Source organism: Gadus morhua, chromosome 14 (assembly GCF_902167405.1).
Source record: "Gadus morhua chromosome 14, gadMor3.0, whole genome shotgun sequence".
Taxonomy (NCBI): Eukaryota; Metazoa; Chordata; class Actinopteri; order Gadiformes; family Gadidae; genus Gadus; species Gadus morhua.
The window spans coordinates 7,569,407-7,586,351 of record NC_044061.1 but is presented as its reverse complement, the minus strand read 5'-3'; the positions used below and the strand labels follow the sequence as shown (position 1 = coordinate 7,586,351).

The following is a 16,945-nucleotide window of genomic DNA, read 5'->3' as shown; positions in this document are numbered from 1 at the left end:
TTACATTTCCTCTGAATGTCCCACCGAGAATCGCTTGCAGCCTGACCATCTTCTTCTAATGCCTCCTCCAAGTAAGCAGAGAGAGAGAGATAAGGAGAGAGAGAGAGAGAGAGAGAGAGAGAGAGAGAGAGAGAGAGAGAGAGAGAGAGAGAAGGAGAGAGAGAGAGAGAGCGAGAGCGAGAGCGAGAGCGAGAGAGAGAGAGAGAGAGAGAGATAAGGAGAGAGAGAGAGAGAGAGAGAGAGAGAGAGAGAGAGAGAGAGAGAGAGAGAGGGAGAGAGAGAGGGAGGGAGGGAGAGAGAGAGAGAGAGATAAGGAGAGAGAGAGAGAGAGAGAGAGAGAGAGAGAGAGAGAGAGAGAGAGAGAGAGAGAGAGAGAGAGAGAAGGAGAGAGAGAGAGAGAGAGAGAGAGAGAGAGAGAGAGAGAGAGAGAGAGAGAGAGAGAGAGAGAGAGAGAGAGAGAGAGAGAGAGAGAGAGAGAGAGAGAGATAAGGAGAGAGAGAGAGAGAGAGAGAGAGAGAGAGAGAGAGAGAGAGAGAGGAGAGAGAGAGAGAGAGAGAGAGAGAGATGAGCTATGGATTGAGGGAGGGTACTCTAAAGAGCAATTTAGAGTAAGTGATTGTGATTGAGCAGGTGAGAGAGTGAGCGTGTGAGCGAGTAAGCGAGTTAGTGTGTGATCAAAGTAAATAAAATGTTTGGGAGGATGCAGAAAGTTGTGCGACTCGGATCTCATGTCGTCTCCACATTGAAAACCAAGCCGGGAAACATACACACAAGAAATAACACACACAGAATAAACAAGTGTTGCATAGTAACCCTGGCCTAGTTTAAAGTCTGCCTGGTTTTAAGACGCACTGCTTCTCAACAAAATGCTCTTAGAAGCTTTAACTCCCCGGACAACGCTATGAGAACCTTTGAACCCTCCCCCCATGGACAACAAGACGCTGGGGGATCTCACTGCAAGGGAGCCCCCCGATACAGCCGCATGTCAGATGTGGTGAGGAAACAGGGCCAGATGCCGCCAGATGTGTATCAGTGGTATTATTAAGGCTATGGGTGCTGCTACAGACGATAGGGAGGGAGGGACAGAGGCGTGAGAGGGAGAGAGAACGGTAGGGATGGAGTATCCTTTATTCAGTTTCCATGAAGGGCTGCATTGGTAAAAGAGAACTGAATGGCAATGATGCTGTTCACGTTGCCATGGGTGTCTACAGGAATGAGAGGGAAGGAATAAAAGCCTAGAAAAATTACAAATATATTATCTGCCCATGCTGAGGTTATAACTGTGACCGGCTTGAGCAGTTGCCATAGAGTGATTTTATTACAGAGTTTCTTCCTTTGTTTCCTTTAAAAAATGTTGACTCATAACCAAAGGCCTCTGAGAGAGACAAACCTGGTTAATAATTTAGAACATGGAGGGAGCAAACGTCATTTAAATGACACATAAAATGTGTTAAAAAAATGATTTACCATCTCTACCATAATAAGAATAAATTTTACTCTTTTACTTTGGCGGTAAAAGCAAACCTCCCTCATGCTTACGACCATTAAACCCATTGAACACACACACACGCAAACACCATACTGAGGTAACGTTAGGCTCATCGGAAACTAGAGTCTTTCCACAGCATCCCTCCAACGTTGCTGTCTCCGTGGGAACAGAGATGGGGGAGACAGACTAGAGTCGGGGAGCAAACCATAAAAAGGACACATGAGAGATGCCAGGTTTTCCCCGACAGCGGAGACAGACAGAAAGAGAAACGCGGGAAGGGTGGCTACACGTCGTAGATGTCAAAGAGAGATAAGACGGGATGATGCAGAAAGGGACGAGGCATCGGGAGAGAGCGCGATTGAGACAGTGAAACTGGATTTATTGGTGTTGTAGTTGGTGTGTATATGTGTGTGCGTGCGTGCGTGCGTGCGTGCGTGCGTGCGTGAAGTGGTAATGGAATCTCTGCCAAAGCCACCTGCCAAAGCTCTAGGGTAACAGACGTCTAAAAAACACGATCCAGTTACACACACACAGACACACAGACACAGACAAACACACACACAGACATACACACACAAACACAAACATAAAGACACACAGACAGACACCTTCACCCACAGAATAACATCCAGAAACGAGGGGTACTTGCTAATCAAAGCACAAACCGATTCCGGTGTAAAGCCCAAACTGCACAATAAAGCAACAACAACAAAACAAAAATAATTACTATGTGTTTTCACTTTTTTCCCAAGCTTGGTTATTAGAATTCAAGTCTCATGACAACAGCACACACAGACACAGACACACACAGACACACACACACACACACACACACACACACACACACACACACACAGCTCCTTGCTATGTGAGTCTGCAGGCAGTCAAGAGAAACGCATACTAATTTCTTCCTGTGATTAAAACCAAACAGTCTGAGCAAGTGATGCGAAAAAGACCCCCCACACTCTCTTTTCGCTTTGTTTCTTTCAAAGGCATGAAGCTAACAGGAAGCAGCAACATAGTGTCCAATTTCTCATCAAGCGGCCATGGAGAAAAAACTGGTAAATTTTATGTCCTGAAACCTGATCTTCTTCTTCTACTGCCATGTAAGTGAGTCTGAGCGAATGGGACGTGACTGAATGAAGGGAAAGAGAGCGGACTGGAGAATCGGGGCGAGAGTCAAAATGAAGTGGAAAAAAAAACACAGGGTTAACAAACGACTATCTATTACTACCTCACCTGCCAAAGATTATAAAAAAAAAAAAAAACTTAGATAATTGAAATGAGCCAAAGCACATGAGACACTTCTAAGTATTGTGTTATAATTAAGGGATAACCTTTAACATTAAGGGTACATAAATTTACCATGAATTAACATAAGTTAAATGCAGGAATGCAAATTACTGCATAAAGATAGCATGACGTCAGGATAAGGTGTTTTGTGATTGAATTCAGCTATTGGTAACCCAAAGTGAACCCAATGTGAACCCAAAATATTTTCAGTTCTCAAAACTAGTATTTTTTTTAATATTATTATCAACAAAGTATTCTACAAAAATGTTCTCACTGTTACTAAAATAAGAACGTAACTTAGAATACAGCCAACCGTTCGTTGAGTGTTTTCTACCCTACTCTGAACGCAGCTGTGCTTATAGGGGACCTATTATGCTTTTTCGACTTTTATGACCTATAAACGTTGTTATAATGATTGATAGTCATGTTTAATCATACCAAAGTGTCAAATAATGACGTACATGCATTTCGACGTATTCCCTGCTGACAGTCTGGGGTGGCTGTGCAGAGCGCTAAACACTCGGGACAACGTTTGCGATTCACTTGTTCACATTTCCGGGAAATCATCTACGTAGAGGCACTCCTGCCGCGCCCCCATATGCCTGGTCAAATCTGCCCGCGCGCGCGGTTCAAGGAAGGTAACCAATCACAACGGAGTTGGGTTGGCAGGAGGGGGGCGAGGGGGCGGAGAAGGACGAAACCGAGCGTTGACAGAGAATGCTGAAAGCGCCCAGATGAGAGGAAGAGTTTCCCGAAAATCTACATCGTTTTTTGTGTATGGTTAAACATGACTATCAATCATTATAACAACGTTTATAGGTCATAAAAGTCGAAAAGCATAATAGGTCCCCTTTAAAGTGTCTTTTGGTATACTCATCAACATCATTAAGAAGGAACACCGGGCGGCGAGGTGTGTGCTGATCGAGGAAGGTGGGGCTCCATCTCGGGCAGCGTTTAATTCCTCCGTGACCGATGGGAATTTTATGCTTCTTGGGGATCACAGGCATTTCCTTACTATACTATCATTAATTATCATTTTTAATCTCAGTGTAGTGATCCAAGCTGAAACAAGGGCTTCACGTACGCTTCAAAGTTACTCTGGTTCACTGGTTGACAAAAAAAGTTTTGTCTTTCCAGGATTGTTGAATTCTTCTTCTTCTAGTTTTCTTTCTTTCTTGCTTTAGAGGTCTGAGCTCGGAGGAGAACACGAGCAGCGGCGGTCCGAGGAAGGTGCGAAACCCAGCTAGGTACATCATGATACAGACTCCCACTCATTATTTATAACAGAAGAAGCTACAAGAGAGCAGGCCCTCCCTACGACCGGCAAGGGCCTAAGGGGTCAGGGCCCGAGAGATAACCATAGAGGGAGCCCAGCCCAGTAACAGGCTCAATAGAGCAGATGAGGGCTGGGGTAGGGGTAAGTGTTAGGGCTAGGTTTAGTTGGTTAAATAAGTTGTGTTACCTATTAAAGTTATGAATCCAGAAAATGCAAATGTATCGTCATGGGGGATGATGTTAAAGTTACAATTTAAAGCTATGCTTCAAAAACTATTTACAACAAAATGGAAAAACAGAAACACAAAGAAATCATGCAAAGCAACACTCCACCGCGGGGTTAGAAAAAAATGATCTTATTTTTCCAATATTTCATCCAATTAATTCAATCTAAATTAAAAAGCAACAATATACTATTTTTCAGTGCCAATCTTTTCCTTTTTGTTCATTTGCAGTGAGGATAATGGATATTAAACATTAATACAATTCTCTTGTGAGTTTTAACTTGACTGCAACAAATGCTCCAGGAAATCTTATTTACAGCTAATGTCATTTGACACCGACACTTTAATTAAATTACACACAAGCTGAATCTTGCAGAAAAAATAATAAAAACACAACACCGCTTAAGTTTACAAACACATTGATATCTGGTGGCACAACCAACTTTTGGACGACACACACACAGACACACACACACACACACACACACACACACACACACACACACACACACACACACACACACACACGCGTGGCTTACCTCCAGGCGCAGGTATTCGCTCTGATCCTTAGAGATGAGGGAGACGATGGTGCTGCTGTGCTTGCGGGTTCGGATCAGAACCTGAATCCACGTCCTCCGGGCGGCCATCGGGGTCACCAGGTGGTAGTGCACGTGACCGCGCCCGTCAAAAGAGTACTCTGGAACATCTGAAACGATGGAGGGTCGAGTCAAACTCAAATCACACATGGGTGGGTGTATGTGTCCAAGAGAATGTCAGAATGCATCCCATCATATGTCTGCATATCCCTCATTATCACAACAGATGCTGATGTTTCTTATAGGACATTTAAATTAGTACAGCTGTATTTTCCCAGTTCTATCTTTCCTTTCTATCTTAGTTTTCTTCAGGCCTTTGTTGCTTATTTAGCTTGCAAACAAACAGCAACTCCCCCATCAAACGTCCACAGAATAGTTGCTATAGTCATGGACTGTCTTCTTAAGCCCTACTTGAGTCCAGTTTGAATACTGGGGTTGAAGGTCAATGTTTGGAAACAACATCTCCAAAACTCTATAAATGCTTATAAAGCTCGAGTGTCTGTATTTCAGACACTTTGCTCTCTACTCACTGAATGTTTTATTACCTTTATAATGCCACGACTGAAGCATCAACAGAGTGCAACCAGACATCTTTTAGAAAACTCTTTTCATCACACCCAAGCCATTTCAGAGAGAAACAACTACAATGTGAATGAATAGAACTGAACTGCACTGAACCGAAGGGAACTAAACCTTAAAGGGCTTGGTTTTTCCCCCCCCGAAAGAGCAAAACTTGTAACATAAAAAGCAACAGTCAGGCTTAAATTGGAATTGTTCAATGTTGCTCTGAATCAGCAAGCTGCAGAGGTGGACGACAAGCCCTGCAGCGAGATCCTGGCGTCTACAACTTTATGCAAATTAAGTGTGACGCTAAACCAATTGGAGGGTAGCTGTGATTTAAACTCTCTCTTCTTCCTACGTTAGCTCGTAATCAGCGACAACGCATAAAAGGCATATTGTGGCTGCTTGTCCTGTTTCATATAATCTGTCATTGAGCATTTGCCACAACACAAATACAAATAATATGGCGGAGGCGGATTGATAACATCAAGAGAATCACAAACAGGTACCCATGACTTCCCCACTTTTCAGCGACAGTTGAAACAGCTGTAATATTTGGCAATTATTTAAATCTAACTGGTTCAGAGTGAGTTAGAGCCAGGGTTTTGTAATGGATTATCCTCTGTCCAACATACTTTGATTTAGCTTGTTTACCTTCTTCACACTGCTGGCCGGTGAAGCCTGCCATGCACTGGCAGCTGACGGAGCCCCATTCACCATGGCAACGGCCGCGGTGTCCGCAGGACGGGTAGCCCATGTTGACACAGCTGGCGTCCGTGGTCAGGCATCCCGGGGAGCTGGACTGGGCGTCAGCCGGGGAGCCCAGATCATATAGCTGAGAGACGGTGGGATGGAGTGGAGAGAGAGGAGGAGGGGGATGAGGAGAGAGGAGTGAGGTGAGAGGAGAGAGGAGGTGAGGAGAGGGGAGGTGAGGAGAGGGGAGGTGGGGAGAGAGAGGAGTGAGGAGAGGGGAGGTGAGGAGAGAGAGGAGTGAGGAGTGGGGATGAGGAGAGGGGAGGTGAGGAGATGGGAGAGAGAAGTCAGGAGAGGGGAGGTGAGGAGAGGAGTGAGGAGAGGGGATATGAGGAGAGGGGAGGTGAGGAGAGGGGAGGTGAGGAGAGAGGATGAGGAGAGAGAGGAGTGAGAAGAGAGGAGAGAGGAGTGAGGAGAGGGGAGGGGAGGAGAGGAGAGGGGAGTGAGGAGAGGGGATGAGGAGAGAGAGGAGTGAGGAGAGGGGATGAGGAGAGAGTGGAGTGAGGAGAGGGGATGAGGAGAGAGAAGAGAGGAGTGAGGAGAGGGGATGAGGAGAGAGAAGAGAGGAGTGAGGAGAGGGGATGAGGAGAGAGAAGAGAGGAGTGAGGAGAGGGGAGGTGAGGAGAGAGGGGAGAGGAGAGAGGAGAGAGGAGAGAGGATGAGGAGAGAGAGGAGTGAGAAGAGAGGGGAGAGGAGTGAGGAGAGGGGAGGTGAGGAGAGGAGAGTGAGGAGAGGGGATGAGGAGAGAGAGGAGTGAGGAGAGGGGATGAGGAGAGAGTGGAGTGAGGAGAGGGGATGAGGAGAGAGTGGAGTGAGGAGAGGGGATGAGAGAAGTGGGGAGATAAGGGTCAAGGGGAGGGGCGAAAAGGGAAGAGAGGAGGAGGTGACATGAGAAGAGTTGAGAAAGTGGAGAGGAGTGGGGATGGGGGTGAAAAGGAGCGTAGGGTGAGGGGAGGGGAGCAGAGGGGAGGAAGAGGAGAGGAGTGGGGATGGGGGTGAAAAGTAGAGAGAAGAGGAGCACAGAAAGGAGAGGAGGGAGCAGATGAGTGAAGATCGGTTGGGAGAGGGTGGAAGATGGGGAGGTGATCCAGTAAAAGGACACATGAGTATATTGTCAATCATAATTTGAAGCAGTTTATAGAGACAAAGGGTTAGAGAGATAGAGGGGGGGGGGGGGGAGGGAGGGAGGGGGGGGAAGAGAGAGAGAGAGAGAGAGAGAGAGAGAGAGAGAGAGAGAGAGATTCTAAGCTACTTGAATCACAAATGCGTATCGCTTATGAAAATGTACTCATTTGGCATTCATTGTCCGATTTCAAAATGTCCCTCCTCCAAAAACATATTGCAGACAGCCTTACACCTACACACACCTGAGCGTACGAAAATAAAAGTGGCGATAACGTAAGAACAACATAAGGGGATTGCGGAGAAAACTAGCAAATGCCTTTTGCAATGTGAAGACGGTACGTCAGAAAAGCGAGGCACACTGATTTATTTTGATCTGATTTCCCCGTCTCCATGGAGACCCAACTGGTCTTATCTAAAGGACCTTTTAGTCACCAAACTGAAACCGCATTGAGTACAAAACAGGTTGGTCTACAAAAGGTCTTCCTCGGTCGTGGCCGGCCAAAATAAGATCAACGTCTTTTAAATTATTCTGAATGATTTGTCCGGAACATACCTTAATCTGCACTGGAGCAAAACGAGACCTTCAGGCATGACTTGATCTAGTGATAATGGAACTACCAACAGTGAAATTTAGCATGCTTGCCTTCCCAGATAAATCAGGCAAAAGTCCACTAACCCTTTAATTAGACTAAGCCAGTCGTCTTTCGGATGTACCTTATGCATGAAGTACCTTCATGCATAAAGCATGGTATGGGAATGCAAAGGGGTAAATAGGTTTTGAGGGTAGGTGTCACAATAGTTTTGGGTGAAGCCATTGAAAATTCACCAGTGAATAATCAACTCATTAAAGAATAAGATTGAGTATACGTAGGGCTAGAAGATTGCAAAAGGATCTTCTCCACTAAGGCTAGATTGTTGTGTTCAGCAGGACACATATGTATCGTATTAATAAGTGCATACATATCCAACTGGAAGGGGTTATTCATGACTTTAAGTGGCATGAATTATTCCTCAATATAATAAGTTAATACAACAAGTTAAAATTCTGTATCTCTATGTTTACTGTGGTTTTTGCAATATATATGATACACTTAAATTAATATGGATTACATATCTGAGTACGGTATGTTTTATTTCACCTAGTTTTATATGTGTATACATATATATATATATATATATATATATATATACCCTAACTACATACAAACACACACATTTGTTCCCATTTCATGTATGAAATGGGAATCTATTATTATAATAGATATATATAGATATATTATATATCTATTATTTTATTTTATTGTGTGACAATGTTTATATGTAAAGCACTTTGAGTCTGCCTTGTGTATGAAAAGTACTATATAAATAAAGTTGCCTTGCCTTGCATATGAAAACCCTTTTTATTAACTCAGTGCTGGAACTGTTAACTGTGAATACAGAGCAGAAAAAGGTAAATATCTGCATCAAAACTAACCATGGCGACAATGGCGACGGGCGGACGGCTGTGAGCGACGATCGAAAGAACACGTAAACATTGAGCGCTTTAATCTCCCTTTCTTGGTTTAAACTTTTCATGAAGCAGGCCGCACTGTTTTTGTTATTTATGAGTTCACATCTTCGCCGACGAAGAGACGGCTGAGAAAAAATAGAGAAAATGAAGGAAAAGTAGGCGAAAGAAACAGAATTGTCCGTTCTTGCGGGGCAATTGTTGATTGGTTGTGACCTCAGAAATTTGCAAGGTTTCTTTTGATTAAATTGAGCAACGGTGTTAACGTTAACGATGCCCAGTGTGTGTGTGTGCACTGTGCACGTATGCATACGTGTGTGTATCCTTAATCTCTCTGGGGAAATGCATTGTACAAGGTTTAAAGTGTTTCTGAGAGGCAGTGAAAAAATCACCAGAGATCAACGTGGAATAGAGAATAGATAGCGAGAGACAGAGAGGCGTAGTAGACGAACACAGAAAGAGAGAAAGAGATAGCCATAGAGAGAGAAAGGGATCGATGATACGCCTGAACAGAGTTAAAGAAGGATGACTGCCAGCTATTGCAGAGAGCGATGATGCTCCAGGAAACAGATTTATAGAGTGTCCCTGGCCATTGGTTGACCTCCACCAGGCCTCTCGTGACCCCTACTGCTGAGCCATCTGACCTGCCCTCACTTTCTTGCTGCATCTTACAGATTGCCGCCTACACACATAGGCACTATGCATTATGTACTAGATCAATATATATATATATATATATATAACAGGAAACATGTAAATCCATATTTGAATAGATATTTAATGGATACAGTGCATCTGTAGTATACACTATGGATTATATTATAAATATACTCTAGATGAGTCAATGGTGTAAGGGAATAAATCGCACACCCGCACTCAAGCACACACGGACACATACACACACACGTGCATGTGTGCACACACATGCATGTGTGCGCGCACATGTACACTCACACTCACAAGCTAAAGGCACGCACAGACACACAGACACACACACAAACAGGCCTCCTGAAGTGTGACTTAATATTTGCAGAAAACAATTGAAAAAGAACATGGTCACAGGGCCGGGATAGTGCTCCGGGCAAAACGAGACGCACGACAACTCACACATACGCACGGCGAGTTAAGTCGTTTGTGTACAAAGAGGCTGCCAACGCAGGAAACAGAAATGGTTAGTTTGGTGAGGACTTAATGTAGCGCAGAAGCAGCCGCCCTCCTTCAGTGTTATTAATCAATTGTACGCCTGCTGTTTGCAGCTTTCTCCCTTTGCAGACATATCTGTTTCTCATGTCCGCCCACACGCACAACTTAAACTTTATTTTGTGCTCATTAGTGAACAAATAAAACGGCTAAAACAGCGATGTCCCAGCGAGGCGGAGGCACGCGGGCTGGTTTTGCACACTGGGTACGTTAACACCCCAATCATGTCAGTGACACACCTCCCAGGATCCAAGAGATGAATGAAAAACCGAAAAACATCATCTGATAAAAAGTGTTCTTTGTGGCAGTGGGTGAGTAGCACCCTCAGCGATTCACCCTTTTTGATGATTTATTGAAGTGAAAGGTTTAAATACCTTCATTTGGCTTCCATCAACGGAATTCCATTGTGTTTATCCGTTTGGCCATGAAGACTTATTTTTTACAAATATGCAAGTGACTTAGCAACTCCAGGGGCTTGAGATTTTTGTTCTCATTAAAATGAAGCACTGTCCTTCCACCATTTGTCCAAGGGAAAACGCTATGGGAGGCACACACATGCAAACATGCTGAAAGAAAAGGAAAGCTGCCACATATGCATCTAGACACATGGGTTATGTGTGCATGAGTTTCTATCATGGACTCAACTGTAGCCACATAAGCTACAAGCCATGTGCAGGCAAACACACTCACAAATGGACACACGCGCACACACACACAAACCACCTGGCAAGGCTATATAACCGTGGGCCTGTAGATAGTAGTTCAAATAACCCTTGACCCCAGACTTTCCTATAGGCATGTGCCTAAAAAATCAACTAGTTGAAGAATAAATTCCTCTTACTCATATTCTGTGCACGCACCCATTTTAAAAATGGTTATTATTGAATGAGGAAATTGCAGTAGCGTATGCCTCAAGCAGTGAAGAACATGAATATATTACTAATGATACATAATGTGTGTAATCGACTTCTAATGTAATTATTCCATACCACTGCCGGTGGCAAACAAGGTCAAACAAATATTACCAAACTGTGACTTGGCAGCCACAGTATTAAGCACAAATTTGCTGCGAACATGAACATCAGCTATTTGAAGATTGGCTAACAGCCACACTAGGATTGCTCAATATAAATAATTCCTAAGATGAAAACACAGCTAAAATCTTTCCTATCGAGAATTGAGAAATAAATTGTAATATGTACGTTTTAGGATTCATTATTGTAACCCACTTTATTGAAAAAAAACATCATAGGACCATTTATTTTCCTAGTGGGGCACTCAAGGTAACATTCAAGCCGGGCTTTCAGGTTCCTGAAAAACATAATTAAAGGGTCCTTCAAATGTGCAGGGATTTGATTATTAATATTACTATTTATGAACAATTGATTGTGTAGAACAGTTGCTTTCAACAGTTTTTTTATTAAAAATAAATGTAAATCTTCAATACAAATTCTAGATTTGCTTTGCAGTCAATTGTACCTCCATGCCTGAGTCACTTTTATTATCGTTTGGTTTGGGGAGAAATAATCATTTGTGCATTGTGTGTGTGTGTGTGTGTGTGTGTGTGTGTGTGTGTGTGTGTGTGTGTGTGTGTGTGTGTGTGTGTGAGTGTGCTTGAGTGCGTGAGCCTGTCTTACCTTGCTGTCCACGACGAGGTTCCGGATGCAGCCGCTGAAGTGTTTGTGCTGGAGCTGGGGGTACATGTATGGGACCTCCTCGTTCACACCCCCTAACTGGAGCACTTGGCTCATGTTCAGGTGTCTGTGGTGCACACACACACACACACACACACACACACACACACACACACACACACACACACACACACACACACACACACACACACACACACACAGGAACATTCAAGCAAGTATTTCCTTGATTGTGTTGTACAGTGTGTTGTTGGATTTTTTTTATATGGACATTTCAGATAATGTGTTTCTTTGTGTGAGTGAGTGAGTGAGTGAGTGAGTGAGTGAGTGAGTGAGTGAGTGAGTGAGTGAGTGAGTGAGTGAGTGAGTGAGGGAGAGAGTGAGTGAGGGAGAGAGTGAGTGAGTGAGTGAGTGAGTGAGTGAGTGAGTGAGTGAGTGAGTGAGTGAGTGAGTGAGTGAGTGAGTGAGGGAGTGAGTGAGTGAGTGAGTGAGTGAGGGAGAGAGTGAGTGAGTGAGGGAGAGAGTGAGTGAGTGAGTGAGTGAGTGAGTGAGTGAGTGAGTGAGTGAGTGAGTGAGTGAGTGAGGGAGTGAGTGAGGGAGTGAGGGAGTGAGGGAGTGAGGAAGTGAGTCGGTGGGTGAGTAAGTGAGCGGTTAAGCGGTGGATCTGTCTGTCTGTGCGTGTGTCTGTGCATGTGTGTGTGTGTGTGCGCGCGCGCGCGCGCGCGCGTGTGTGTGTGTGTGTGTGTGTTTGTGCATGCATGCATACATACCTGCCTTTATGCGTGCCTTTGTGTTTGCATGTGCATGTGTGTAATTGTGTATGTGTATGTGAGTGTACGCTTGCCCGTGTGCGTCTCAAACCACATACCGGTCTGTGTTTGGAGTGACACCCGTCACTTCACAGGAAGAGTGGTCATCAGTGGTCAGCCAACTGCCAAGCCCCTCCATCTCCATCACTGTGGCTCCTGCACAGCGATCCAGTGTGAACCGCACCTCCTGAAGCATATGGCACGCACACAAAACATCACATCATGAAGAATCATTTGCATTTAAAACACTATATTATTTAGTGTTGCTTATATGGCATTGTGTGTGTGTGTGTGTGTGTGTGTGTGTGTGTGTGTGTGTGTGTGTGTGTGTGTGTGTGTGTGTGTGTGTGTGTGTGTACGTGTGTACGTGGCTGGTACGTGCATGCTTATTTTGGGCCATCCTCAACTTCAGCTCTTTTTCCTAATTAGCGCTATTTTTATACGTCCATACACTCCATATCTGCTGTTAAGACACGATGCTCGTGTAAACATTTTACAGTTGGTATTCTAAATGTGATGGCACTGGGATTCATACCATAGTATCAATACACACAATACACATTCAAACAAATGAAATAAAAATATTGTTAGAATAATGTTTGCGAGAGTGGACAGTGTTGCAAGAACGTTGTCATTTGGTCGTTATAGTTATAGATTTTTTTTTTTTATCAACGATGATGTATCGTTCACACGGGACATGCAATTGAAATCAAAGGTGTAGTTCATTTGACATTTTTTCTAATGTGTGACTTATTCCATCATGTAGAAAAAAATATATTAATAATAAATGTTTATTGATATATGCGCAAATAAATTTCATGATTCAGAAGAATATGGACGGCGCTGTCCAAATGCTCACGAACAGCACGTGAGTGGGAGATAGCGCACTCGTATCGTGTGGATGATTTCAGCAGGGGAGACCTTGGAGGTAAATGTTGGAGGCCTGCTTACATAGCGATTGTAACCTTGCGATAGCTAGAGCCACGATAGATAGAGTGGTTTCATGCCTACGTGTTTGTGATCATGAAATTGGATGGTCTAAGGTGACGACATCGAAATGCGAGTGTAAGACCAGAGGAGAACTGTGCTCGAGTGTTGTTGGGATTACATCGAGACCGTCCTCTGGCGCTGGTCTTGGAGATATCAAAAGTGGGATATCGTGCAACAAAACTTGTCGCTGGAAAGGGTTGGTTGTTGGAAGAGTTTGATGTTTTTTTTGGTTCTCCCGATGTTGCAGTACTTTGTTATACGTTTAATTAAATGAAGTGGAGCTGTAACCAGATACGAGGAAGATTTGAGTTGGTTATAAGCGGTTAAATATTACAATTTGCCTGAGATTTTGTCATCGGTTTGTTTGATTTTTTTACGGTCAACTTTTTCATTATTTATGCTTTATTCATGGGGATTTAGACAAGAAGGTACAGGAGAGAGAGAGAGGGGAGTACATGCAGTAAGAACCACATTGCTGCGGTAAGGACTGAGCCTTAATGGTCGCTCCGCATTAGTTAATTTTTGACATGGTATGATGAGCATGTTCATCATCGACATTAATACGATGGAATGGCCTGCGTTTACCTACTTCGAACACAGCAACAAACATATCATACATGCGTAAACAATGAAATCAATAAACCACACGTGTGTACAAGGGATTAATACGTTCCATGTATTGCTCGAAGCACAATCAATAGCATCGTGCAACAATTTAGCAGAGGGGTAGGATTATGAAAATAAGCATTCATCACTCCAGCTCATTCATTTAAGAGTTTCAACCTTATTACTTTCCTCAGGGTCGATAACTCCAGTCTGTTGTGTCACTTCTATGCTCCGTAGAGCCTATAGTGTATACCCCCCGCCTTCAGTAAGTGCAGAGTATGAAATAGGTCTCTCTGTGAATCCAGTCCCCACAGTTAGCTTATTTCTTTCTGAGTGGCTTTTCAGATGCTAGACTCACTCCCTGCGTTGAGGTCTTTGTTATGCCTCTAATGTGATGGCCGCATCCAGCTAGCTCAAGACTCATCTTCACCTGTGTTGGATTCAATTAGTAGTAGTTCAGTTCTGTGTAGTGGTGTGCGCAAAAACTGTAGTACTCTTGCACTTGCCTTGCATGTTTTACATAAAAGGCATGCCCATAGCTCTATGGGTTCATGAGACATGTGAATGAGTTTTCCACCTCGTATAGGCAGGGGTATGGCTTTCTTTATTCTGATATAACATCACTGTTTTGTGTAATTCACAATATAATACGCTTTACTGCATGATTGTTGAATGGCCGACACAGTATGAACTACTGAATTTGCATGCTCCAATAAATGCTGTACTACAGCTGGAAATTCCCTGTACAACAGGCTCTGATAATATGTTCAATGCCGGTGTGTTTGGTTGTGAACAAAAGAGAACAATTAAAAACGAGAGAGAATGTAAAATAAATCAAAAGCCAAATATGTATTTTTCCCTCAAAGCTCTATGAACTTCTTAAATTTGGCAATGAAATAATTAGTAGATTCTTAATGCTTCAGGGATGGATCAAAATGTGTTATCGGTACCCACATAAAGAACTCTGGTGTACATTTCCGTGCCTTTATCCCGATGCAATCCACTTAACTGCTGTTATTTATTTTTAAGGAAACTTTGCGTTGTGGCTATCGGGGATAAATTTGTTATGATGAGTCTGGACAAGAAGTCGCTCAAAGTTTCTAGTTTGATGCTTTATTATCTGCAGGCTCTTGGGTTTTAACCACGACAGTGACAGGTGCGACATGATTGCTTTATTTATGTATATATTCAGTGAATATTTCAAATGTTTCCGTGGATACATCTGGGCTGCTTATTTCAGCTGCTGACAACTTTATACCAGACACACACACACACACACACACACACACACACACACACACACACACACACACACACACACACACACACACACACACACACACACACACACACACACACACACACACACATGCCTCTAGCAATAATGGAGAATCTATGGAGAGTTTTTTTTTGCCATCTGTAGCTGTCAGCACAGCTCCCTTCCTGACCTTATCTCGGCATCTTGAATGCCCCAAGCATCGTTTTTTTGGGTTTGTTTTCATAAGCGCGGGATTTTGCGTTGAGTAAAGCACTTTATTCCTTTGCTATTTTCTCTTTTATACCCCAAATATCATTGGAGTCTTACAAAAGTCCTAAGTGTGCTCCTCTGCTGCCAATTCTATTTGAAAAAACAGGGTTAGAGTTGTTAGGCTTCCACATACAAGGGTAGCGTGTCTTCCTTGTAGCTGACTGTAGTGTGGATAGTTGTGAAAAAGCAACCCGAGTAGAAATTTCAAAGATCGCCATCACCACCGTCATCTTCATCACAACCTCCATCCTCACAACCACCATAACAGCCACCATTATCACCACCTCTACCATCACCAGCACCACATCCACCATCCTCTCTGCCACCAACACCACTACCACAGCCACCGTCACCAACATCAACATCATTGTCACCGTCAGCTACCCACTATCATCATCATTACCTCCACCACCCTCAACCGCACCTCCACCAACACCATCCCCACCGCCACCTCCAGCACTCCCGTCACAACCATCATCACCACCCCCACCACAACCATCATCATCGTCTTCATCATCACAAAAATCCTCATCTCTTCACCACAGCTACCCCCAAATATGTTACTAACAGTGAGAAAGAGTTATAGATTACATAGATTACTATTGCTATGAACAAATAAGACCTATTACCATGGTTAAAACAAAAACGAAAGGGTTTGGGTTCAATTCCTGTTTAACATGCCTTCTGAATGCAAATTCAGAAGCTCTTTATTCTCAGAGCAATGAATCAGATTCAATTACTACCCTTACACTTGCATTACATGGTAAGTATTTGGATTCAGATTCAGCACATTGGCATTTCAGTTAGTGTTACGATGGTTTTAATAATTTACCCAAGTGCTCATGAGCAATTCGGCCTATCAGAGGGGTCAATGCCATTTTATGCTGATGAACGGCATTAAAAAAAATGCTGTTGCTCTGTAAGGAGTTTTTTTTACTTTGATTACATGGCTGTTGCCTGAACTGATTGTATGTTAATCTTTATTTGATTGTAATGGATTTTTAATCGTGGCCAAATTGTTTGTAGGGATGCTGGCAAAGTGACAAATCGGATCCTTGACAAGCAAAATTGCACATATCATGTGCTAATTCTTTGGTCTTATAATAGCAAGCAAGTTACACTTTCGTCCTGGTGGCTCACCATGAAAGATTACACTGTTTCTGCCTCTCCTCCTCACTCCCCTACAGCCACCCTCAAACACATTTCATATTTCAGCGAGATGGAATCAGTCACACCTTTGGACAAACGTCAACTGACCTACACTTTGATTTAATTGCATGACCTATGTGAACAACGCATCATCGTTGATAAAACCAAATCCACACCTATAGCAACTA

The 16,945-nt window shown here is 43.4% G+C and overlaps 1 protein-coding gene across 1 annotated transcript in view; it reads right to left on the bottom strand.

The window, feature by feature from the left end:
• The window catches only part of si:ch211-186j3.6 (neural-cadherin), a 234,689-nt gene that overhangs the window by 27,075 nt on the left and 190,669 nt on the right, over positions 1–16,945 (bottom strand). Inside the window, exons 29-32 of the mRNA XM_030376396.1 lie at positions 12,544–12,671; positions 11,661–11,784; positions 6,093–6,273; positions 4,821–4,987 (exon numbers count right to left, since the gene is read on the bottom strand). Of these exons, the coding sequence (XP_030232256.1) occupies positions 4,821–4,987; positions 6,093–6,273; positions 11,661–11,784; positions 12,544–12,671 (600 nt within the window). The remainder of the gene's footprint in view (positions 1–4,820; positions 4,988–6,092; positions 6,274–11,660; positions 11,785–12,543; positions 12,672–16,945) is intronic.